Source organism: Ptychodera flava, chromosome 8 (genome assembly GCF_041260155.1).
Source record: "Ptychodera flava strain L36383 chromosome 8, AS_Pfla_20210202, whole genome shotgun sequence".
Taxonomy (NCBI): Eukaryota; Metazoa; Hemichordata; class Enteropneusta; family Ptychoderidae; genus Ptychodera; species Ptychodera flava.
Genome location: NC_091935.1, coordinates 27,531,754 through 27,555,691, shown reverse-complemented (window position 1 = coordinate 27,555,691; position 23,938 = coordinate 27,531,754). Strand labels below are relative to the sequence as shown.

The 23,938-nt window shown below is 39.1% G+C and overlaps 2 protein-coding genes across 2 annotated transcripts in view; one reads left to right on the top strand and one right to left on the bottom strand.

Annotated features, from left to right (window-relative positions):
• Positions 1-2,079: 2,079 nt before the first annotated feature.
• Positions 2,080-7,471, top strand: LOC139137941 (uncharacterized). Its single transcript, XM_070706183.1, has 5 exons — positions 2,080-2,358; positions 4,192-4,428; positions 4,992-5,143; positions 6,260-6,350; positions 7,048-7,471. Exons 1-5 carry the CDS (start codon positions 2,123-2,125, stop codon positions 7,202-7,204), a joined length of 873 nt encoding a protein of 290 aa, XP_070562284.1. The 5' UTR covers positions 2,080-2,122; the 3' UTR covers positions 7,205-7,471.
• Positions 7,472-10,730: 3,259 nt separating this feature from the next.
• The window catches only part of LOC139138931 (inactive tyrosine-protein kinase transmembrane receptor ROR1-like), an 80,113-nt gene continuing 66,905 nt past the window's right edge, over positions 10,731-23,938 (bottom strand). The window contains exons 9-15 of the mRNA XM_070707554.1: positions 21,232-21,536; positions 20,177-20,210; positions 19,080-19,519; positions 18,202-18,296; positions 16,654-16,804; positions 15,777-15,979; positions 10,731-15,202 (exon numbers count right to left, since the gene is read on the bottom strand). Coding sequence (XP_070563655.1) covers positions 14,138-15,202; positions 15,777-15,979; positions 16,654-16,804; positions 18,202-18,296; positions 19,080-19,519; positions 20,177-20,210; positions 21,232-21,536 — 2,293 coding nt within the window. The 3' untranslated portion in view covers positions 10,731-14,137. The remainder of the gene's footprint in view (positions 15,203-15,776; positions 15,980-16,653; positions 16,805-18,201; positions 18,297-19,079; positions 19,520-20,176; positions 20,211-21,231; positions 21,537-23,938) is intronic.

Below are 23,938 nucleotides of genomic sequence, written 5' to 3'. Positions count from 1 at the left end.
AAACGTCGTCAAATTCATCGTCTTCTGCTTACGGTAACTAGCTGTGGTGTTTTCAGACGGGATTCCTGCCTTTTACGGGCTGATTTTGACTTTTACGACTTTTAACGTCTATGTGGTGGAGGGTAAAAGTCGTAAAACACCACAGCTATGGACCCTGGCACAGCTAACTGTTTGGCTGTCTTACATATGTGACTATAGACAGTGGAATGGAAGACTTGCGCAGTACTGAGTAAGATGTGACTCGGTTCTAGTTCACGAGAATGAGTGTAATTATCACCAGGAACCCGGTGCCATGCCATATCAAGCAAATTTTACATCAACCTCAACCAAAATTGTATTATCTCTCCACGTTAACGTTGCTGGACTGTTGACGCCAGGCCGGGACGACAGGAACGGTACCATACTGTTGAGGCATCGGCCCAGCTGCTCAGTCTTTGTGAAAGAACCAAAAGTCAAAGTACTTGCAGTAATTTATCGATTTTATCATGCACGGGCCTTTTCGAAAAGACTGGCGTGAATTGACACGCGAACTGGAATTCCTTCGCAGTCACTCAACTCTAGCCAAAGCCGAGAAAGTTCATGAATGGGTCATTTTCACGACCCCTGCGTGCGTGTCATCACTTGGTATTTTCGGTGGTACTTCGTATTTAACATTTAACTGCATGAAACTTTGAAGTTTTTTATTCGAAAATTAGTTACAGCAGCAAGCCAGCATGTTGGGCTGTTACAGAATTTTCAATGAAACAGGTTGATTCAGCAAATGCGCGGATGTGTGAGTAGGTCAGAGTGTCCTTAGTAACACCTGAAATATTGAACTTATCAAAGTACATTTTACAGCATCAAACGACGAGAGAATGTAACGCAAATAGACAGTATTAGAAATACATTCAACTTAGACTATGAATACGCCCCAAATCCGTCTGTATATATTTTCCTGCATTGGGAAACAGGTCGGATAACCGAATAAACAGAACACATGAAACATAAAAACGAGACTGCGTGCAATTTGTCACGTAGCTTTATAGGTGCATTGGTAAACGTTGTCATCAATTACTGACGGTGCAACATCACGTGAATTGATGAAAGTAGATCTCACAAACTGTAAACACCACATCGGATAGGGAGGGAAGTACAGTTGGGAGAAAGAAAATGCAGAAGAAGGGGTTAAGTTGGTGGTGTATTTGTGGCAATCGTTACCAACTGTGATTTGGATAATAGTCGGTCTGCTTTACGTGATAAATGCATTAAACAAAAGTTCTGTGGGTTGGTTGAAATTAAAAAGGGCGGTTGGTGTAACTTCTAGAGAGGTAACACACCTGGTCTTTTGCTCTCCTCGCTGAAACAGATCAACTTGCAATGTCACAGCATGCAGCAGGTACATTATGAAGACTTTTGTTGTTGTTTACGAAATGCATGACCGCAAAGCCTGACTGGATATCTTCGAAACATGCACTCACAACGTCTGCACAAACATCATGCATGTTATATCATTCCACGGAGAAAAATCAATTTTGATTATCTGTTGGCACGCAACCTGCGGATAAAACATCAAAGTTTACGGCCACTGCTTCAATATTTCCCTCGTACATTTTACATTTCTCTCAAAGCATTAACGGCCTACAAACGCGCAAAACATGGCAGGTATATCAGAGTACAGTACACTTTTCGGGATCCCGAAAGTGGACCTTATAAGTTGAAATTGTCAGTCGCGCAAACATCAGTCGACAAACTTTGAGTCTTCGAAAGCAAGTCCCAGCATCCACACCGTTTCAACAAACATGTGCAAACTGAAAATTTGTTTACGTCAGAAACGGCGAGGTTACCAGTCCGGGAATTTTACAGAACAATGCTCGTTCACCAAAAGCGTCTACGTAATGATTAAAGGACATGTAAATTAGGTGCAACAGGTGGTGTTTGTCGAGTTCTGGTTGAACGTGTTCTACGCTCATAGGTTGTCGAGAAACGTCGCGTCAAACTATCCAATAAAATCTTAGCCTGGTCACTTTCAGCTCGAAAACGACTGGCACTGTATGCAAATGAAATACGTCACGAACGCGTAGATAAGAGCGCGCTATTTGAGTTGACGACATTGTAGTGTGTCGTTTGGCAGTTCCTAATTTTCATGAAGATTGTTGAGATTCGGTCAAAAGAAATGAATAAGATTGATTCGAAACTTTTCTCGAGTCTCTCTCTGGAGGATTTAAGACGCTACGAAATGTTTTTTCCATGCCCCGACCAACTTTGCCAGAAAAGGGAGTGCACTTGTTTGTACCGACAGGGCGGAAATTTTGACTCGGTGAACAGCTATGTCGATAGCGACCATGAACATTCGGGTGGAAATTCATCGGAAAATTCTAGGTGAGTTGAACTGGCAATATTCCTATATGACATCGGCTTTTGCACAAGATCAGCAAAGTCCAATGTGATCAGTAACACTAGAATTCACGTAGATGAAGCCCCATCGATGTTTATTCGTTCCCGTCAAATTACGATCGGCAGTATACACTTTCACAACATTTGCTTGTTAGACATCAATTCCAATATCAGCGTTTCCTTTTGTTTATGTGATCCTTCCTTATTCGTTCTGATCGAGTATAATCAACTAAAGTTTAGGCATCATGCATTTGAGTGATTTGTTACGTATAGCATGTTCTGACCCATTTTTTTTCAAATTGGGACACAGAAAAGTGTCACTGCCGTGTCGCAGAGTATCGATTCTCTCCTTCCAGGTGGTTAGAGTTATAAATTACCATACTGAATTTCATTGAAGTTATACTCAATTTGAGACGTACAATTCTCACCGTGACTGATAATATAAGCCATCTTTCCAGAACCAGGCAATATATTAAGCATAGACGCTTGAACTATTACAATAATGCATTGTTTTATCATTATTTTCAATGCACTTGACATTGGTAGTCATTTCAACTAAATTTCTTGCATTTTTCAGATGTCACTAGCACATAAAAAGCATTTATTAAATTCAGCTTTGTAAAATATTATTTCAAATGTAATGTACACTTTGTCTGGTTTTCACGCGAAGAGCTGTTAACGAAGAAATTATAACATCTAAAAGTACTTTGGTATGATCTTTATTTTTGCATGGCGGTGATTCCTACGATATAACCACAGATTTTGGTATACACAATGCTTTATGGGAAAGAATAGAAACCCTTAAAATGTTCCCAAACTGATTTTGTAAATTAAGTGGCGAGTTACGAGTAATCAAGCACAGCAAAAGATCCTATCCATCGGCCAAATATAACATTAATGATTCAAAAAAATATTTGTTCATGTGCATGGCTTTGAAGAAGCTTACTCTGCTCAAAGTCGAGTCCAATATTAACGCAATTAAATTGTTTGAAATGCATCAAACGTATCGTGGCGACAGGAATCATCCTTTCAATTTCTAGATTGAGTAATGAATATCATCAAACTGTCATTCACATGAAGGGCAAGTTGAAACCTTAGTGTGGCGATGGAAAAAAATTCTCATAAGTTAGGACTAAAGGTGTAGTACTCGCCTGGAAGTTGGAAAGTCTTTAACTTTTGCTCAAACTTTCCCAAAAAGAAACATCGAACCAGTCTCTTTGAAAATCAAGGATGCAAATTAGGGGTGTCACCGTACAAATTTTTGGTTCAAGACAACTGAATTAGCTGATATTCACAGAAACCTGAAATTCAAGATGACCGTCATCCCTGTGAACATTAGGTGGAAAAATACAGTTTTCGATTTTCACATATCTATCTGATTAAAACTTTATTCTCTCGATGAGCTTCAAAAGGGTCATACCAGTGGTAGATCTCTCCAAAATTGTACAGTTTGACGCGCCATTTTACAGTTTGAGGCGCCATTTTACAAGTGGTGTAGCCCCAAACTGATGACGTCAAATCGCCGTACACAAAACACAAACGCCTTGTAATTATGGCACTGTGTATTGTGTACGGCGATTTGACTCACAGCTTGTGGCTATACCACTTGTAAAATGTTGCCGAGTTTTAGAGTCCAAATATCTTTCCCAAGGGCACATCCTGCCTAATGCTTTTTAAAACTCTTGTTGGTAGTCAAGATCTGTCCTACAAGCTTCCCATGTCATTCTGTTCAATTCTTCTTTCAGTCCTAAATATTCGGCCCCCCCCCCCTCTTTTGCATGATTGCTCATAATTTCTTCCTTGTGTGGCCTCCAACAGATCTGCCTCAGACCACCCTGATGTAGTCATCAACAGTGATGAACAGTCTACATCGAACGGAGAGGGCGCTGTTGCTGGAAAGAAACGAACGACAAGGAAGTCTTTGCGGCCACTCAGGAGTGCTACGAAAAACGACCCTTCCTTTCGTGGTGTTACTTTCAAACTGCAACCGAACTTGAAACAAAAATCGAAGCGTGGCCGAGAAGGAAAACAGCTGGTTATCGATTCTTTTTTCAGGTAAAGCCTATCTTTTAAGCCTAAAATCACCTTCATTCCACAAAGATAGTTTACCATTCAGAGCAAGAAGGGGTAACATCTTTCATAGTAAATAATCATTTACTTATTACTATCATTTTAAAAGGGAAAATGTGTATGTTAACTCTTCTAGGATAAGTTCCGATAAATAAATATAAAGCGATGCGATACCTCTGGTCTATTTTTACGATGAGCGCAGTTGCTAAAGTCAGTGTGAGCCTCCAGTAGAAGGTTCGAAACAGTTACCACCATGAAAATCACGTGACCGGTCAAGAGTCTGTGATGACAATTTTCCGTCACAACGAAATATTCTGTCAATAAAAGATACCGCAACAAATATTTTGTCCTTTGAAAGTTGCCGAGAATATCATGGAACGTTGGTATCTAAATCAAGCTGAGCCATCCTAACACAACCGTTTGATTAACAGAGAAAACGATCATCAGTGAAAATAATGTGTAAAATTTTGTGGCGTCTCTCTTGCTTCAGATGAGATAGTCCCAATATAGACCTTTTTCTTATTTGGTCATTATTCTCCTCATATAAGTGTACGAAAGCGGACTCGTCTGAGTGGGCATTCCCTTGTCCCGAAGGAGAAGCGAACGAGGAAAAACTCTGGAATCCTGGAATCTGGAAGCAGCAGTGGATCCGAACAGGAAAGCAAACCTCCCTGTCTTCCCCCACCACGATCCTCTTGCGGTATGGAAATTAATGTCTCTAAATTTTAATGTCAAGTTTGCGCACTAAACAGCTCGTAAAATGTCGACATTGAACAATGGCTTTATATCTGTGTTGCTCGTATGGAGGAGGCACCGTGGCCCAGTGGTCCACGGTAACGGATTCACTGTCAGAGGGTGGTGAGTTCGAGACCCGGTTCAAGACCCGGTAGGTACAGAGTAACGGACTCACTGTCGGAGGATGGTGAGTTCGAAACTCCAGCACGGTGTTCTGCCCTTGAGCAAGGCACTTTACTCCTCAGTGCTTCATTGGGGGAGTTAGTGGGTTATTTACCTCATCCTGTAATTGGGCTAACGCCTGTTGGACTGAATAAAAAAAAAAAAAAAAAAAATAATATATATACGCATAATTAAAACGTTTTCAGAGAAAAGTTCATCAACTTTTTCCAGAATTTTGCTGGAATACTTATCCTAAGTGTAAAAGTGCTATAAACCCCGATATGGGTTCATATATTACGGGGGGGGTCAGAGGTTAATGATTACATGGCGAAAAAAAATGTCAGAAAGTACCGCGACATCCAAAATTGATAAGAGCTGTGGCTGATGATAATGTATTTTTTTATTAAAATCTAGAGCTCTGGTTAATTGTCTTCTTCGTGTCTCAAAACTGTTTTGAAATACAAAGTACATGTACTAGTATTTTTTTGGCAAACACTATGCATTGTGTAAAATAGACAACGTAACAGAAACTGTCTCGTTCTCCAAAAAATTGTGCTGAGCATTTCCACATAGTTTTGAAATCACCGATATACTTGTACTGCGCCTTGCTTGTTTTGTTTAGAGATGGACTTGCAATACTTTCACAACACGTATATTGTGACATCTTCGCTCGCCAAGGTCTCTTGTCCGGGCAGCTTGGTGCTCCCCGAAATTGGAGTTAGTTAGTAGGAGACTGTAGTCAAATTACGACCCGTGCGAGCAGACGATGATATTGTGATCACTGTAACTAGGCTAAGCACGGTGTTCATTTCGCAAGCGTGGCATTACATGTTATGATTTCGTGATCGAACAATTGAAATATAAAAATAATGAATTGTCATTCTCATGAAGCTGACATGTTACCTTTTCTTGTTGACAGTAAAACAATGCGAGTCTTGTGGGACGAGATCGACACCTCTATGGAGAGATGCTGAGGATGGGACTCCTCTGTGCAACGCCTGTGGAATACGGTAAGTGCATGCAATAGGGAACCGTATAGTGGCTGGGGTACCGCCCTCACTGTTGACGGATGGTGGGCTCGCGACCGAAGCAGTACCGCAAATTTGTGCCCTTGAGCAAAGGCGATTCGCACCTCAACACTTTTCATTCTCTGTACTACCTCATCTCATTCCCTCATCCGTACTTGAACTTCTGCTTTTGAGATAATCGATGAAATAGAATGAATCAAAGAGCTATGAAACTATTACATAACACAATTGTGTCGTCATACTCTAAAATTATTACTCTGCTCTATTTAGTATTGATAAAAACTAAGGCATTATTACCTCCTTCGTCGATTATTATTGAAGTCGCAAAGGCATCGAGCAAACAAGTAACACTTCATTGTATTTTTGTAAACTTTACCTTGAAAGAATTACATGATTGGGCGTGAAAGAAGCTCTGGTCATACCGAGCTTCAAATACAGAGCTTCGGTTCGTTCGATAAATATTTTTTTTAAATCTGGCAGAATATTATCCTCTGTTTGCCGATTTAATTTTTTTAATTTTAAAAGATTTTATCCGACTTATTCTTAAAACTATAGTCAAAATTCTTCCTCTTTTGAAAGGATGCAGCTTGATACTACCCCTGATACTCATTTTGTCGAGTTAGGCCTAAATAAGAAAGACACTTTTTTTTAATTCTCGCTAAATAATGTTTATTTATAGGTATAAGAAATACCGTGTACGCTGCTCCTACTGCTGGCACATCCCAAAGAAGGACGGTAAATCTTATCCAACCTGCGCCCGTTGCGGAGACCTCTTCCGGATTGCTGGCACTGCACGTGACCGCGAAACAGCCATGTCATTGGTCCAACATTTCTGATCAAAATTTCCTATTCCTGATATGAGGCACAAGTACAGCAGATGTACACCTATGGATGTCATTCTGGTAATTTGTACATAACACAAATGAAACTTGAAAATGAATAACAAAAGTATTTTTTCTGAAATATAGTCAATGTTTATACACATTGTAACATCTACAACAATCTGAAAAATATTCACTAACAACGTTACGTGAAACATGCATAGCTTGATCTATCATAACTATGTTTTGTCAGACAATCCCTACTCTTGGATTTTACATACTTTTTTTACATACTTTATTTTTCGTCTGTGGCATTTTTTTGTGTGTTCTTGTTCTGTGAGCTAGTGATCAACAGTTAGGTCTAACTGCTCCGTGTTGTTTTTGAAACATTTCCATAAATGTTATATGAAAATTGTGAGATTTTAGGAATTTTTATTTCGATTTGTTCAGTTGTGTTTCAAGGGTGATTCAGGACGGCGTGTCCTGAAACGCTTCTACGGGTGACGAACAAAAGCGTCTAGTCGAAACAAAATATATTTTTAAAGAGATATTTATTTTGGCTTAATTTATTTGCTCTCAGTTGGTTATCCTGATGGATGGGCATTTGATTCGAAGTTTGACAACGGAAGGAAATGACTTTCTTTAAGACGGTGAATGGATTTGATGTCGTATGCTAAGTAAAGTTGAAAAAAGAGAACCTTTATTGTAAAAATTAGAACTGTGAGTCATTAAAAGCCACCAGTGGGGCCATTACACTTGATTAAACAGACGGTAGGCTAACCAAAGAATTCTGTGATTTTTCGAGAGAAAAAAACTTCAAGATTGCAATGGTAAATTCATCTGTCTATATCTATCAAAGGTTAGATATACTGTATGATTCATGTGTGACCTCCATATACAGTTACACTAGTCCCTTTGGGGAAGAGACTTTACAAGACTATGTCGCTCGATGAAATACGCATATATTTGCAAATCATATAATTTGTATATTTATTTGTAATTTTGCTTGATATTTACCACTTTCGAAAAGTGTACATTTGTTATACTTACTAACTTCTAAAATTTTGTGTGTACATAATTTTTTACTTAATGAGTTTTAGTTGAGACGTTTGTTTTTCCAAATTTTGGCTTTTGGCCTTTAATTTATAAATATTTCGTTTGTACATAAAACTTTAACATTTGTTTGTTTTAAAAAATCTGTTGTTAAAATTGCATTTTATGCGTCGTCACCGCTTACACTGTAGTAACATCATTCCTCTAATAAATTACAAAGTTCTCAAAAACTTGGTCTGGTGTTATGATGTGATTTTGTCAGTACTCTGTGAACAACAAAGCCTATGAGTTGGGTTAAGAACTTGCTTTGCCACTTCATCGATAATGGTGGGTTTGCGTTTAAAGATATACAGTCACCTGTAATCTAAATGTGCCCATATATGGTCAAAGGGGCGTTCCTTGGTATTCAAAATGCCCTGTGAGGGCGCTGTTTTTAAAAAGCGGCCACTCGCTTAAAATCCTTGATTGGTTAGATTTTCTCTTTCCATGGTAACTGTGGTAAAATTGGACCAGGTGACAGTATACCTTTATTAATAGTAACAGTCTAAGTGTGCGACTCTAGGTAGAACGTGCTCGGGGACAGATATTGGGACTCTCCAACTTTAGTACTCTTTTGGTCTACCACCAGTGGGACTCATTTTGAAGTCATTGAGTAACCAAGTTTTCACTAGCTTATTTTAGTAAAAATATAAATTTAGTATTTAGAGAGTTAACACATGAATGGCGGTCATTTTGAATTTTCTACAATACCAACCTTTTGCATGGCGACCTCTATTTATATTCCTTATTTTGAAAGTCAAGTTTCGTTGAGGAAAGTTTGAGCAAACATTTTAGTATTTCGATCTTGAGCCGTGTACTGCCCTAAGGAAAAATGTTACTAGTGGCAAGCTTGAGGAAATTTAGTTTGCTCTATCTCACTTCAATTGAAAGTCTTAAACTTTTGATCATACGAGATGTTGAAAATTTTGACAAGATATAAAGGTGCATATGATTGAGTAGAGTGACCTATTCAGAGAATTTCACATGTATACAATAGTCGCTGTGTTCACTGGAATGGAATGGCAAAATTTGCTGAGAACAATCTGAAGGATGAAAGTTGCACATTCTTGCTACGTTTTCTGCATGTGATATTAACATGATGGGCCCATACACACAGAATGCTGAAAACAAACACATTCTCTCACAAACCCGCCAATGGCTTCGCAAAGTCCGGCCATGAAAACGTCCTCAACAGTTGAGTCGCCGTAAGCCCATGCTCATCGTCCAGTCTGTACTGCTTGGTTAGGTCGAAGGCGGATCTCGACCCGAAAATACACCCTTTGCCAATCGAAGTTGCCAAAAGCCGCAGAGAGCCAGCTCCCAACTGCCTCACTTGCTTGAAGACCGATGAGGGCGCCTCATCGTATGGCAGAAATCAGAGACTGGCTGTGGACCGAGGGACTATTTACACTGTAACATGAAGTATACCTGTATTCTTGGGGTTGCCTTTGTAGAATGTCTGTCATACCAGAAAATACTTTCAGTTATGGTGAAGCTCTAGTTGGTTATTCGATATGCAAATATACTTACTACGTACATTAAAGAATACGAAAGTGTAAAAACAGAACTTAATGTTTATATGACACTGATAAGATAAATGTACATTTGGGATTTTGTGAATTGTTTTTGGTAACAGAAGTGTGCCTTCCTAAATCAGAAATTTAAGTTCAAATTGTATGATTGGTCAAATCGCCCAAGTTACCCCTCCCCAATATCCAATGGTTCATCCCATATGGTGCGTGTGGCATCCCTTTTACATTGTCAATACACCTATTATTTTACTGAAAGCAGCTTCAGTGCAATATGTGCTCTACAAATTCTTCTAATAAGTACATGGTAGTTCAGACAGACAAAAAAAACAAGGTGAATAAGGGATTGTGGATCATAAAAGCTGATGCACTAGCAATATAGTTCCTGAATTTTGGTATCATTCACCTCCGTTCTAAAAACAAAACTCCTGCATGCAAACAAACTTGGCTTCAGAAAAACCGTGTTCTTTATTATGAATGGATAATACCAACCTGCCTTACAATGTATACACTGTACAAAGTGTACACATAAATATTGCTAAACAGATTTTACGTTTACACTTTTTCAACATTCCAAGTACCCTATATTCTCCTATCAGAGTGCAAAATAATGGTTTTTTTTGTTTTTTTAGGTTGTTGTAATTTGTATCCCATTTTTTCTCAATGAATGGACTTATAATATTGCATCGTCAAGTCCACATTTAAAACGGCACACGAATACATGCCCCATGTCTGTTTATGCCGGGTCCCCTCTCCCGTTCTGCTTTCATGTGTTGTCATTAAAATGTAGTATTTATTTTGGCTGCCCGTTCTGAATTTTAGTTTTTTTGATAGCAGAGTCCTTATTGCAATGTTGACACACCAACTTGCATCCTGCACACTTTCCTCAAAACAACTATGCGGACAAAAAAGAGACAGGCTTTTGAAAATATGAACAAAGATTTATTACAATAATGCTTGTTCCTTTTTTTTGAATTGTTTTCACTCAACTGTAAATGTGGGCAAAATTAAAACAGGTGAAATTTCAAATTCTTGTGGAGACAATAAATATAAGCTGCCATACCGTGGTTGTGCAAATTCATCCTTACAAAATCTCTTACAGAATATGTGAAAGTCCAAATTATATTTCATAAATTCACTTATTTTGAGTGAAAATTATATATTCAAAAGAGATGAATGTGTGCTTTCCCCTTTTTCTCCACAACCTTATAAATAAAGTCAAAACTTGCAAATCTTGCAGTTCAACTGAAGGTCAAAGGTCGCAAAGAATATATAAAAAATATAAAACTCTGACTGTTAACAAACTTCTGTAAGTTCAAAGCGCTTGGCTCATTTTGGAAGTAACATATATCTATGCATGACACTGTGTCAATGTAACCATGGGATGCTACATAATGGTTTCCACACTCCTGCCATCACTGTTTGGTGCAATCTTGTCACTTCCTGTGGTTTACTGGAACTTTTTTTATGAGGAATGGGAGTCCGGAATTGGGGATCTGTCATGACTAAGAACTTGCCACATGAGGATGGTCAAGGCCATAAGTCATATACCTCATCTCAGAATGAGAGTTGGTATTGTCTGGCGATTCAGGGAAAATCTTGTTAACTTTTTGAACTCTGTCGGGGTGAATTCCTGCATAACGTCATGTTATCCCTGGGATTCGAAGGGGTTTTACCCTAATTTCCTCCCCTCCCCAATTTCCTGTTCACCGTTAAAACTGCACCACTGAAATCTACAAGGTACACCACACAACAGTGATCAGAGTCACAGCAGAGAAATACACAATGATGTTTAAGTATCATGCATTCAAGATGCTCTTGACAAATATTGGACAACAGGATGCCTTCAAATAACTTGACAATGACACTGATCAGTGCTCTTGATCACTTTCACAAAAATAAAAAAGAATTGAAGAAAATAAAGACATGTACAAAACCTGATCTCTCAAGCAAAGTTTACTCAACATAAAGCTAGGTGTCCTCTTTGTTGGTCCAAAGTGCATAATCATCTTAAAATCTCACTTCCTTGCATACTTTCAAACAATAGAGAAAATGCATACTCTTTTGGAGGTAATGAATGTGTGCAGCAAAAGTTATAACAGAAAAACAATAACAGCGTCTTCACCTTTTAGGTTAATTTTACAGAAATATAACTCTCAGTTCATATTTTTAAGACAAGCCAAGGAATATGAGGCTACTTGTAAACAAAAGATTCTTACAAAATTGTGACTGAGGGCGCTCGACCTCAGAAGTGTGACTGGACTGTCAGTTGGTCACTGTGATTTCGCCAAGCACAGTCAAACGAATCAATGATCACAAGAGAAAAGGCTGACCATTGCATTTGCAAAGAGTCAGCAAGAACAGAATTCCTACATTGTTTTAACACATGCATACATGGAGGCGGTGAGATGTCATTTCATACAAATATGTATATATATTATCATACAATACTGAACAAAGTGCACATCTTTATGCAGTCAATACAACATCATGTAAAATTGAAATATTGTGTGTTACATTACAAGTATTTCTTTTCATATCTCAAGCAGTCTTCTTTCCATGTACGCCAATAATTACTCAGCAAACATCAGCTACTCTCACTGGAAACTGTCAACTCAACTTCCGGACACTTTGCATTTCCGAACAAAACCTGGATCCTCTCAAAATCTTGGAATCAAAATCTCAAGTAATTTTTTAATCACTCACTGCAACCCAGAATAATGTGGTTGACAACAGAAGATCTGTAAAACTTGGCATATTTTCCTCGCCTAATAAAAAAAATTTGCAAAGTTACTTTGCACAGAACAATAACTGAGCTCTCTGTAAAAAAATTCTCTACACTTTTCAAGTTATGAGCCAACATTACACCACCATCTATCTTTATCGTGGTATTTTTCAAAACAAAATATCATCCCTTTTGAAGCAGCACACGACAAGCAGTGTATCTATCAAGACAATAGAGTCAGTGCAGCACGTCCTTCGAAGGTAACACAGGCCGCATTACAGCTGCAGGGCTGGCTTTTAAACCAAGAAAAGTTTGTCATTTTGCATGAAATGGTATGAGACAACATACCTCAAAGGATTTTCAGAAAATTTCCAAATTGGCACAATAACTTTCGAAATCCTCACTTTTATGGTAAACCATTCACATATTTCCCTATGTGCCTGGGGAGACAACACTCCCAAAAAACGTCCTATGTAAAAGTCAAGTGCTGTGCTATTCTGAGAAGGCAACACTGTATGGTGCTACCATCCTCCACATACCACGCAATACTCAAAAGTATAAATAAATTCAGCCTTTCTTTCCCTCTTCTTTGTATGGTGATCAAGCATAATCAGACATGATGAGAGTTGACCTGTAGGGTCAAGGGTCATAGGTCACTGAACTATCCAGCAAAGGTACAGAGGTAATGCATGGGGAAAGATCCGAGGCAGTATCAGGAACCTAAACTCACAATTTCTTTTCTTACTATAGTATCAGTGACAAATTTTAAACCCGTTCGCAATGTATTATTTATTCAACTTTGGAGATAATTTGCAATAACGTAATACTTCTGGTGGTAATAAAACTTATTCACTGCTCATTCACTGCTGATGATGTGAAGTTCCTGTTGGAAGGAAACGACAGTGGATGGTAAAGTTCCATATATTGGAGCATTGATTCAATATTTTAGCACAAAGACAAATAATGATACCCTGTGAGTCATCTGCAACATACTTTCACCTCTGTTAGTAAAATACAGCCAGCTACGTACATGTAAGAAATCCCTCCTCACAAAATTCACTTTGAGCTGCAAGTTAAGAATGCCAGGGAAAAAAAACAAACAAAAAGAAAAATAAAAGCCGATAGAAAAATAAACTCTTCAATGAAGGCAAGACAAAGTTACAATAAACTAAGACTTTCATCGTACAGTCTGAGAAAGTACCTCACTTGAAATTAAATAATATATATGTATTGGTCTTTTTTATAAGTTAATGTGGGGAAACTTAACCTATAAAACATACAATGTACACTTGGGGGGAAAAATACATATTCCTATTATGTCATGTTGTCATTGCTGGCAAGTTTTGGCTGCTAACCTATCCACCCCTATTTTAGAATTATTCTAGTGTGATCAATTAGCTCTCAGGTACATTTAGGTGGGTTGATCTATGAATACTCGAAAAATAGGGGTGGGCTGGTTAGCTCTAAGTTGAATACAGTTCACAAATTATATTTGATAAAAGTTCATGTTTTGGAGGTATATACATATAGAGAGTTCACAATTGGTGCATAAATATAATATATACAATGTACTGTTTGGGCGTTTTACTGGGCTACATCAGTCTAAACTTCTGTCTGATTGCTAGTGCAATTCCCGTTAGGAAGGACTATTGACGGGTTACTGCGCGACACCGCCGACGACGACGACCTATCTGACGACCGCGAGTGCGTCGCTGGTTTGTGGTTCAACAGAGGTGTTATCGTTGTATCTGCAGAGAGAACAGTCTGATTCAATGATCCGTTGTGATTCATGGTCGGCACGCCCTCCCAGGAGTGCAACCGTGTCGATATTTCGTGAAATGTGGGTCTCTGACTCGGAAGCTCCGACCAGCACTCTTGCATGAGGGCGTACATCCTCGCTGGGCAGCCATCCGGGCAAGGGAGAATCTTATGCACTCGCACCATCTCAATCACCTCTTTACTGTTGAAGCCATAATAAGGCTGAAGTCCAAAGCTGAATAGCTCCCAAAGAAGCACTCCGAACGACCAGACATCGCTCTGCGTAGTGAACTTTCCGTAAAGTATTGACTCTGGCGCCATCCAGCGAACTGGGAGAAGCGATTTGCTATGCATGCGGTAATAGTCTGAGGTATAAATATCTCTAGAAAGGCCAAAATCGGCAATTTTGACCACTAGGTTGTCTCCTACAAGGCAATTCCTTGCCGCTAAATCACGGTGAACGAAGTGGCGCTGAGCTAAATATTCCATTCCACAGGCAATCTGAGTAGCAATTGACAGGAAATCAGTGTTGTCTAGAGATGACTGGGTGTCGTCATCAATGCTACTTCCCACATCAGAGTGTGGCGAGTGGCGCACCAGGAATTCATGCAGGTCTCCCTGGGACATGAATTCAAAAATCATACAGTGGGGATGTTGCAACATGCATGTCCCTAGCAGTGTCACTATATTGGGATGAGCAAGGGTGGCCATCAGGTCGACCTCTCTCCGAAAATCCATTTGAACTTTTGGCGAGGCGTTGTCCTTGAGAGTTTTGATGGCAACCTTGGTTATTCCGTTTGGATCGTTTCCTATTCCTAACACCTCTCCCTGGTACACTTTCCCGAATGCACCTTCTCCGATCTCCTGTATGAAGCGGATCATGGTTGCTGGGATTTCTTTCACCTGCATCTGTGAATGTAAATATGGCAGACAGGGTAGAAGTATGATCTTTTTTCAAAATTTCTTCAAATAAATCAGACTGTCTTGGCATATGTATGTATGCCACTGTCTTTGTACAAAGTTTGAGACAAATCGGTAATGGGATGTCTGAGAAACGGCTCCTGACGGTCGGACAGACGGAATGCAATCCATAATTCCCCATTCCGGATTTCGTCTGGTGGGACTAAAAAGTACAGTTGTTGGCGCCAGTTTGTCTCATCGGAAAATTTACCAACAAGATTATAATTTCAAAGGAAAACAAAAGGCTATCACACCTCCATAATCCTCTTACAGACCAGAACAAAGGCGATCCCAGGGATTGCCAGAAATGCCTTAAAGGAGTGTATGAACAGTATGTCTGCTGGTGTTTTTGCTGAGGTTTGGGAAGATAGGTAAATGTAAAATTATTAGTATTAGATTTTATTGTACAATAATTATATTAATATTCTAAGAGGAGTTCTGGTGAAATTTACCAGGATACCAGCCTTAACGACAACCCTGCATGCTGACTAAAAACTGAAAAACATGGCTGAAACCCCCTCACCTGAGCATGAGATTGAGGTTGGCGATTAATATCTGACATCTCCATGACTGGTCCATTGAATTTGGGTCCGTTGTATGCCATATAGGACTGGCGTCGACACATGCATATGCAGACAAACAGCAGTGCAATAAGAAGAGGCACTGCGATGCTTGGCACCAGTATCAAAAGCACCTCGCTGGATTTCTTGTCTGGTGGTATATCAACTGGATGGAATTAAAAAAGAGAGTTTAGAATTGACAATCGTGCAAATGAGATTTAAAATGTGCTTTTTGTTGAAATGAAGTTTTCAAATATTTTTTGGTTTACTTTTTCTCTGTTGTCTTTCCATCATTGGATATTTGTTATACTTACGCTTTCATACTCACATTACCTAAATATGTACATAGTCAATACTGTGAATAAAATAACAGTTACGATACAATATCAGCCCTATCAAAAGTGTAATTTCTTAGCCTACTGAATAGGCTGTGTGGAAATACCCAGTATTCTGATTGCAAGCAGTCTATTCATAAACAAATACACTGTAGGCATGTTGGACCTTGAGTGTTATTGTTGAAAAGTGAATCTATATCCAGACCTGTATTTTAGTATCACTGTCCCTGTTGACAAGTAAAATAAAGTGTTTATTTCTACTGGATACTGCAATGGGTACTGCAGTGGGTTATACCTTGAATTCCAATAGACCATGGTACAAACAAAACCACGTGCACAAACGCGCAAAGAAATATATGTATTTCTATACAAGTTTGTACACATGGATTTGCTTGTACCGGTATCACATGATGTCTTGGGCATACGGAGTCTGCAGAACACCATGCGTCTTTTTTATTCCGGAGTAGAACCACATATGCAACAAATTCTCATCCTAAATACTTACTGCATTTTGGTATGTCACAGGGCTCACTTCTGACAGACACATCAGTGGTGTAACACCATGGCTGTGCCTGTTCACCGCCTGGATTACGACAGAAATTGTGATCGCCTGCTATCTCTCTGTAAGTGGCAGGCTTCAAGAAGTGGACATGAGGCTGCGGAAGAGAGTCATGCAGCATGGTGATGTACTGAACAAAATTCTAATCCAATAAAGGCAGAGTCATGATGCATCATAGATACAAAGTGTTCATATCCTGATCAAATTGAAGTCTCTCTAGTACTATAATAAGATGATGCGGCAGACAATATCAGAATTAAATAAACTTGGCAATGCCCGACATGAAATTGAGATTATAAGATGGATGAACAACCTGACTTTAACCCTTTCACCCCCAGTTCCCTGTATACAGGTCCAACTTTACCATAGAAAACAATGGATTTGGGACAAACCATGGTGGTGAAAGGGTTAAAAAAGGTACTTGCGTACAGACATGGTTGGCAAGCAAAAATTGTACTCAATATTGTAACTTTCATCACTGCTTTCATTAAACAGAAGTGAAAATGCAATGCACTGCTGAGCTTGTCACATCCATTTCCCTTCACACAGGTTCTAAATCCCCACTAAAATTAATAGGGTTGCGTCAGACCATCGTGGTGAAAGGGTGTGAGGGACACAGTTGCTGTCTCTGAACAACATGACAATTCCCTGTTGCTTGAAACTTCAGTCAGTCTTTGTCAGAACTCTGATACATGGTGATAGTATGCCACATTGGTGAGCAAAACAGATATCAATGACCTACAACTCTGTTTGCATGTAGTCACAAAAAACTACAAACATTTCTTGTTTTCTACCAGAAACAGCCCTTAATGAGCAAACAGTTTCTCTAAAAGCCTTTAAGAAAAGTAACAAGAGTCTTTTTGACACTAACATCACAAATTAAGATCAAACCTTCCACAATTGGGTTTGGTCTATACCCACAGGTATCAATCAATGGCGAGTGCGGACTTCTTTACAGGGAATTGGAAGGTAAAGAGATTAGCGGAGTTCATTATCAAGGTTGCAAAGGTATTTAATGATCTAGCACAAAACCAACTTTGTCCTTTGAAGGTAGTAAATGCCTAGGGGGAACACAGATGAGGACGTTCAAATTTTGAAGAGTGTATGTAACTGAAGTTTTCATCATCCTATTTTGTAATAACAAAAAAATTACTTTTCCCCCTATGGCTCATATCGGAAATGCTTGCAGCAATTTGGAATTTCAAATGTTGGTTAACTTACATGACTTGTTTCTCCAATATCTAAAGCTTTTCAGTGACCCCTAATTTTATGCATGATCATGACCGAGAATGGCCAGAAGTTTCATCAAGGAAAGCGTGTGCAAAAATTTAAAACTTTAAAGGTGTGCACCACCTTCACTCGTTCACCCCAATACCCTGTAAACAGGTCCATAATCTTCATTGATAACAATGATTGTTGGGCCAAACCATAGCGGTGAAAGGGTCCCAGGAAGGCAATCAACAAATTAAGGAGTTATCAGGTACGTATACTTACAACTTGTGAATACCAGTTTTGGCAGGGAATTCCTGATTTAGTGACATTGACAGTGCCTCGATAACTGGTTCCGCTACCATTGTAACATTTATGGTCTGAAAAGAAAATTTGCAACGGAAAAATTATTGAGAGAGAAAAAAACCTGTAATCACCAGTTCTCCTGATAATCTTTTTTATAGTGACAAAACCATATTCATAAGTCAATATTACATTTTTTTTGCATCTCTGATTCATAGTAGTGACAGAATATCTCGGAATAACCTTGGAATTGGTACACAGGAATTTATCGGTGCCTCTCTCTCAAGTGTGCACCAACTATGGTTTTTGTTAACATGACTCAATCAGTAATAATGCTGGGATGGACCCTTTAAAATTCTGAAAAGTTGAGTCACTTTAAATGGCACACTACTGTCAAACTGGTAAAACAGCATTGAAAAATATCATGATGTGTCAATTTCCTTTTTCTACTGTTACATGCTGAGGTGAATTTAAATCACACAATTATGTGTCTGGTGTACTTATGCTGCAGTATAATCTATACATGTACCTGAGCTTAAATTGTTTAATTTGAAGTAATACAGTTTGTGTGCCTCTATCTCAAGAATTGAGTGAGGAGTAAGGCTATATGATTCTGCATGTCATTTTTACATATATTTGATAAAGAGGCAGCCTTTCTGAAATTTTCACAAATTATCAAACCTAAGTTACTTTTGATTTCTCTAAATTCTCTCTATGAGAGGGCCCACTACAAGTCCATGTTTCTTGAAATGCATTGACATAAACATGATTTCTTCCATGGAAATAAATGCAAATATTTGGCAAAGTCCTTTGAACATGTGCTTGGACTAAAGGAATGAATTCATGACCAAGCCAGTTACCTTGGATAATACCGTGCGAAGCATTCAGAAGACCGAGGCGGATACAGTTGGTGCTTGCATTGGATCCTGGGAATGGAAGATGGGAACATCTGGGAATGATCACATTATTAGTGATGACCTGATTGGTCTGGGCCAGGTGGTACTCAGCATGGCAGATCTCTTCCTCCAACACCTCACACTCGTCCCGGCACAACTCACGAGGTTTGGGCGTCGCGCTCGTCTCGTCGCACAGGGGAAACGCATAGTAGCAGAGGGAAGGAAAGGCGTACTCTTCACAGCGCGGGGAAAGGTCGGTGGACTGCTGGATCACTACAAAAGCTGCTAGCAAATTGCGTTCAATTTCAATCTGTGGTAAGTCGGGGTGAAGATAAACAATTTCATTCTTCATATAGTGCTGACACACGCTACCAGTGTAAGGTTTGCAATATCCATTCCCCTTCCTGTAAGAAAGAAAGAGAAGAATCATCACATCAAACATGGAGTATGGCATAGATCTAGGAAACAACAGATCTGTATCATGACAGGCACTTGTGCATAATATATGCTTGCTTCCTTCAAACAACATCAAATCTTTGCAAAAAAAAAATGTAATTTGAAGAAATTTCTTTAAATGAGGCTTTAGTGTGTGCTTGTGCATTCTTGACTTATGGTTTTGCATTTGTTATCCAGACTGGACCTTGAAGGAAACAGAAATTTATGAAAGTACCTTCATTGCTTTGCATGAGTACCGGTTAACATTAAGGAACTCAGATAGGTGTAGCGCCCTCAAACACATAGTTTTTGAAATCTTCTGTTTCTTTTCTAGTCAAACATCAGTAGTGCACGTGAATCTATTGACAGATGAATTGAACTGTTCCTTCATCTGAGTTTCCAGCGATAACCTTGCCAACGATATTTCCCCTCCATAATTAATGCTGTGCAGATAAGTGTATTTTTTTTTTTAAACCACACTAGAACAACAGTGATACTGAGTCTGTGCTTGAACACATTCACAGTGAGTTACCAACTCTGCAGATCTAAAACAATCTAAGAGTACAAGTACCGTTGCCAATAGACCCGGGTCAACTGCCTGCAATACAGACATAGAACTTACTTACGTGGTTTTGTCTGGATTCGGTGAAGGGCGAGGATCTGTAAAACAACGCAATACAAAATCAAAATTATCAGTGAATGAACCATTCCTTTTCATCCCCCTTCATCAAGATGGTTTGGCCAAATTCCGTTGTTATCGATAGCAAATTAGGACCTGTTTACTGGAATCATGGTAAACAGATTAATGACACATGTCTTAGCAAATTTTTTTTATATCATCCCACATTGTACAGATCATCTTCCATATTTCTCCATAACTATGATCTTTTCTTTGTTTTTTTCTTTCATGACAAACCAAATATCTTTCAATGATCAAAACCATCAATAGATTTTTCACAGCGAGACTTTTTCAGCGATTTGATTCTTGGGCAAGCACTTTGTGACTGGAAATAACCCCATTGTCATTTTTGTGAAATTTTTTTCACATTTTATTTTTGTATCAACTGCCAACATATGACTGTACAAAACTATGCAAATATCTTACAAAATCAACAGGAAAATGATGGAAGTTTTGTAGGATGTTTGCAAGTCTAAGACCCTGCACCTGTAAAGTGCAAGTTGAAGTTCAAAGATTGACTATTGGTCACTGGTAGTCTAGCGATCTGAGTTCTGAAGCCATAGAACAATGGTGAGTGCATGGCATGGCACGGTGTATGGCATGCACCTTGCTGCTGTTAGACTCCCTATGATATGTCAATCAACAGGTAACACAGATTCGAAGTACAAAACAAAACTGGAAACAGTCATGAATTTTCGAAGCACAGATTCGAAGTACAAAACAAAACTGGAAACAGTCATGAATTGTCAGGAAGTTGCAAGACATCATCCCAATATCCTCAATAAGGTGCAATTTGGATACAACTGCCAGGCCAAACATTGAGGAAACAGCATCCACAATTAAGTTCAAAACAAAAAATATCACTCCAGGGGAAATGGATCTTCACAACCCTTTGCCTTTCAATGGGCAAACACCATAACGAATATCAAGAGAAATTGGGGTCACTCTTTCTCAAGTGTAAAGAGCAAAGGATGAACTTCAGACATGGATTACGAAACTTACCAACATCAACATCTACATACAAGGTTCCTTGGGAAGAGACCCTACCAAGGGGGTTCTCTGCCACACACTTGTAGTATGCAATATCTGCCAAGTTCACGTCACGGATAATGAGCTTGGATCCCCAGGAGACGTCTTTAACGCTCACTCGCTGTCTCTCTGGTTTTATGGGCGCATCATTCTTAAACCACAGGATGGTGGGTCGAGGTTCGCCGGAGACACGACACCGAAGGACTGCTTTGTCGCCGTAGTATAGTTTGGGGTTATTGACCGATTCGACCAGCTCCAGAAAGTTGCCATTGGCAGCACTGTAATTGATATCATAAAACGAGAATGAACATAGGCAAAATGTAACGTCACAGCGACAGCACAGTTTTATTTTGTTATTGATAATCTCATGCATCACTTTGAGAAGTGCATTTTACATCTTTTCTCCCATTATACTTTGTGTGCTCAACAAACTCCTTGTCGTAGAAATCCAAAAATAAACGCCAAACAAACAACCATCAAATTGGTGCTATCACATCACAATAATTCATAGACTCTCTGTGTGACATCGCTTTCCCTTCATCCTTGTAACCTGCTAAAAAGGACATATTGAGTATTTTGCAGTCAGTAAAAGCACAGCTTTTGCAATAATTGGCCCAAACAAAAGTGGTTACAGGTGAAGAGACTATAAGTACAGAAAAAAATAGCGTCAATGACACTGTAGCTCCCATCCTGGACTATTTAGTGTTTGTTCTCTGGTCAGATATTTGAACATGTGTGAAAGGGATAAAATGCATGAAGTGAAAATACTTAAATGAAATGTACTGGAGACAGTGAAATATGTTTAATGTAATTATTCAGAATATAAAATGGAAAAAATACAGAATTAGATATATCGAATACTGTGATACAACCATTAACTCAACAAGTCATTTACAATGACATAGTCCCCACTTGTAATAGGAGTATTAGTCTTGATGGGGCAGGAAAATGTGGTCATTAAGAAGTATCACTGGAGTGTATATGTTGAGATCTATGGGCACATAGGTCTATGTCGTTGTTCCCAATTTGAAACACATGAGGCATGTCTAAGTTATGGTTCTAAATCGGGAAAAAGATCAGACCTCTAGCAGTATTGGCCAGCCAAGAATACATATGCGCATTATAAATGAGGTACAAGATGTGACATCTTAAGGTCTAATATCCTATCAAAATGGAGGTATAGAACTTGCAGGGTTCGAAATACCCGGTGGTCATGCGTCAAAAGACCACCAATTATCTAATTTGGACCACCAGATTCTAGTTTTGGTGGTCAATCTTGACACCAAGTTTTTGGAGCAGTGTTTCATCTAGGCTGCGCGATTGCGCGATTCCCCCTTTTTGGTGTGCTGCCCGGGTGTGCTGCGCGCCGCCAAGTGTACGTAGAAGGGGCGACCCATCGCGCACTGCACTGAGCTGGCTGGAATGGCATATCCAAATATCATGAGTGTCACACTTCGATGCTTTTGACCCATTATCGGCACTGTTAATACTTTGCAACAGGCATTGTATAGTGTAGCAAGAACATTTACATGAAAGGAACTAATTTTAGTTCGATTTTGATACTATTTGTACTTTCCGTAGCTGATTTTGCATATCGAAAGCATGTCAGCCCATTGAGAGTTACGTTCACAGAAGTTCATTGCCCTTGTCTCATTATCTCTGTACGATCGAGAACAGGGGACAAACTGAAGTTTTTGTGCATAGTATGAATGTCCGTAACACTATGAAAATAATTCTGGTAGCAAAAATTGACTGGGAAATTTGACTCTACTGTTACAGAAACGTTTTCAGTTCAGTGAATGACATTGGCACTGTAACGGGATTGCATGCAATGACTGAATGAGAGTCACAAGCAAGCTGTGGTGTCAATGGGCCCGGTTTTTGAATTCAGTGAACAAACATTGACTTATTTTTCGGGCAAAAAACCCTAAAGTTAACTGTTGATGACAACCAACATTTCTGTTTGTTATTTTCCCACTGTAAAATGACTGACAAAAAGCAATTGGAGCGAATCTGACATCGAGACTCCACATTCAAAACACGGCAGACAGAGACCTCCTAAGTTGTTCGTTTTAACTTTACTGAGTCTGCGCACAAGACTACAAGACCAGCTAGGTCACTAGAAAAATACAGCTAACAGGTTTGTATAGGGCAATCTTGATCCAAACTCTGCTGTGGTTAGGGATGATATAAGCACAGTAAAAACGTGACAAACAAATATATATTATTTTTTCAGAAGATAGGAAAGCATTCCTTTATAACTACTAAAGATTTTTCTTGCTTTGTGTAAGTACACACAGTTCAGTTAAAAATGAAAAAAATCCCTTGAAGGTTCATGTACAGTGGACATGGCTAGCTGTTAACAAACAAGTGATTTATGGTTTGTAGTATGTGTATCACAAGTGACATCATTGCAACATTAAAAGTTACCTGTAAAGCCGTGGTTATATGTTTTAGTTAAATCCCCCCCCCCAAAATTTTAAAATCCCCCTCAAAAATTCCTGCAGAGGGGGACCAGTCCCCCCCTGGTGTAGCATCCTAGATGAAACACTGTTGGAGGTCACAATAGTGCACTGCAGAGCTGTAAATCTTACATGCCTCTCACAGTTTATTGCTAGGAGTATCCAGAAACAATATATTGTCCTCAGAGATAGATACATTGTATTTTAGCAGTTATGTA

Excerpts from the sequence above, each read along its gene's own strand:
- LOC139137941 (XM_070706183.1), top strand. The coding sequence starts at position 2,123 with ATGAAGATTGTTGAGATTCGGTCAAAAGAAATGAATAAGATTGATTCG. Across the intron at positions 5,144-6,259 it reads CCCACCACGATCCTCTTGCG|TAAAACAATGCGAGTCTTGT; the intron begins GTATGGAAATTA and ends TCTTGTTGACAG. Across the intron at positions 6,351-7,047 it reads TGCAACGCCTGTGGAATACG|GTATAAGAAATACCGTGTAC; the intron begins GTAAGTGCATGC and ends GTTTATTTATAG.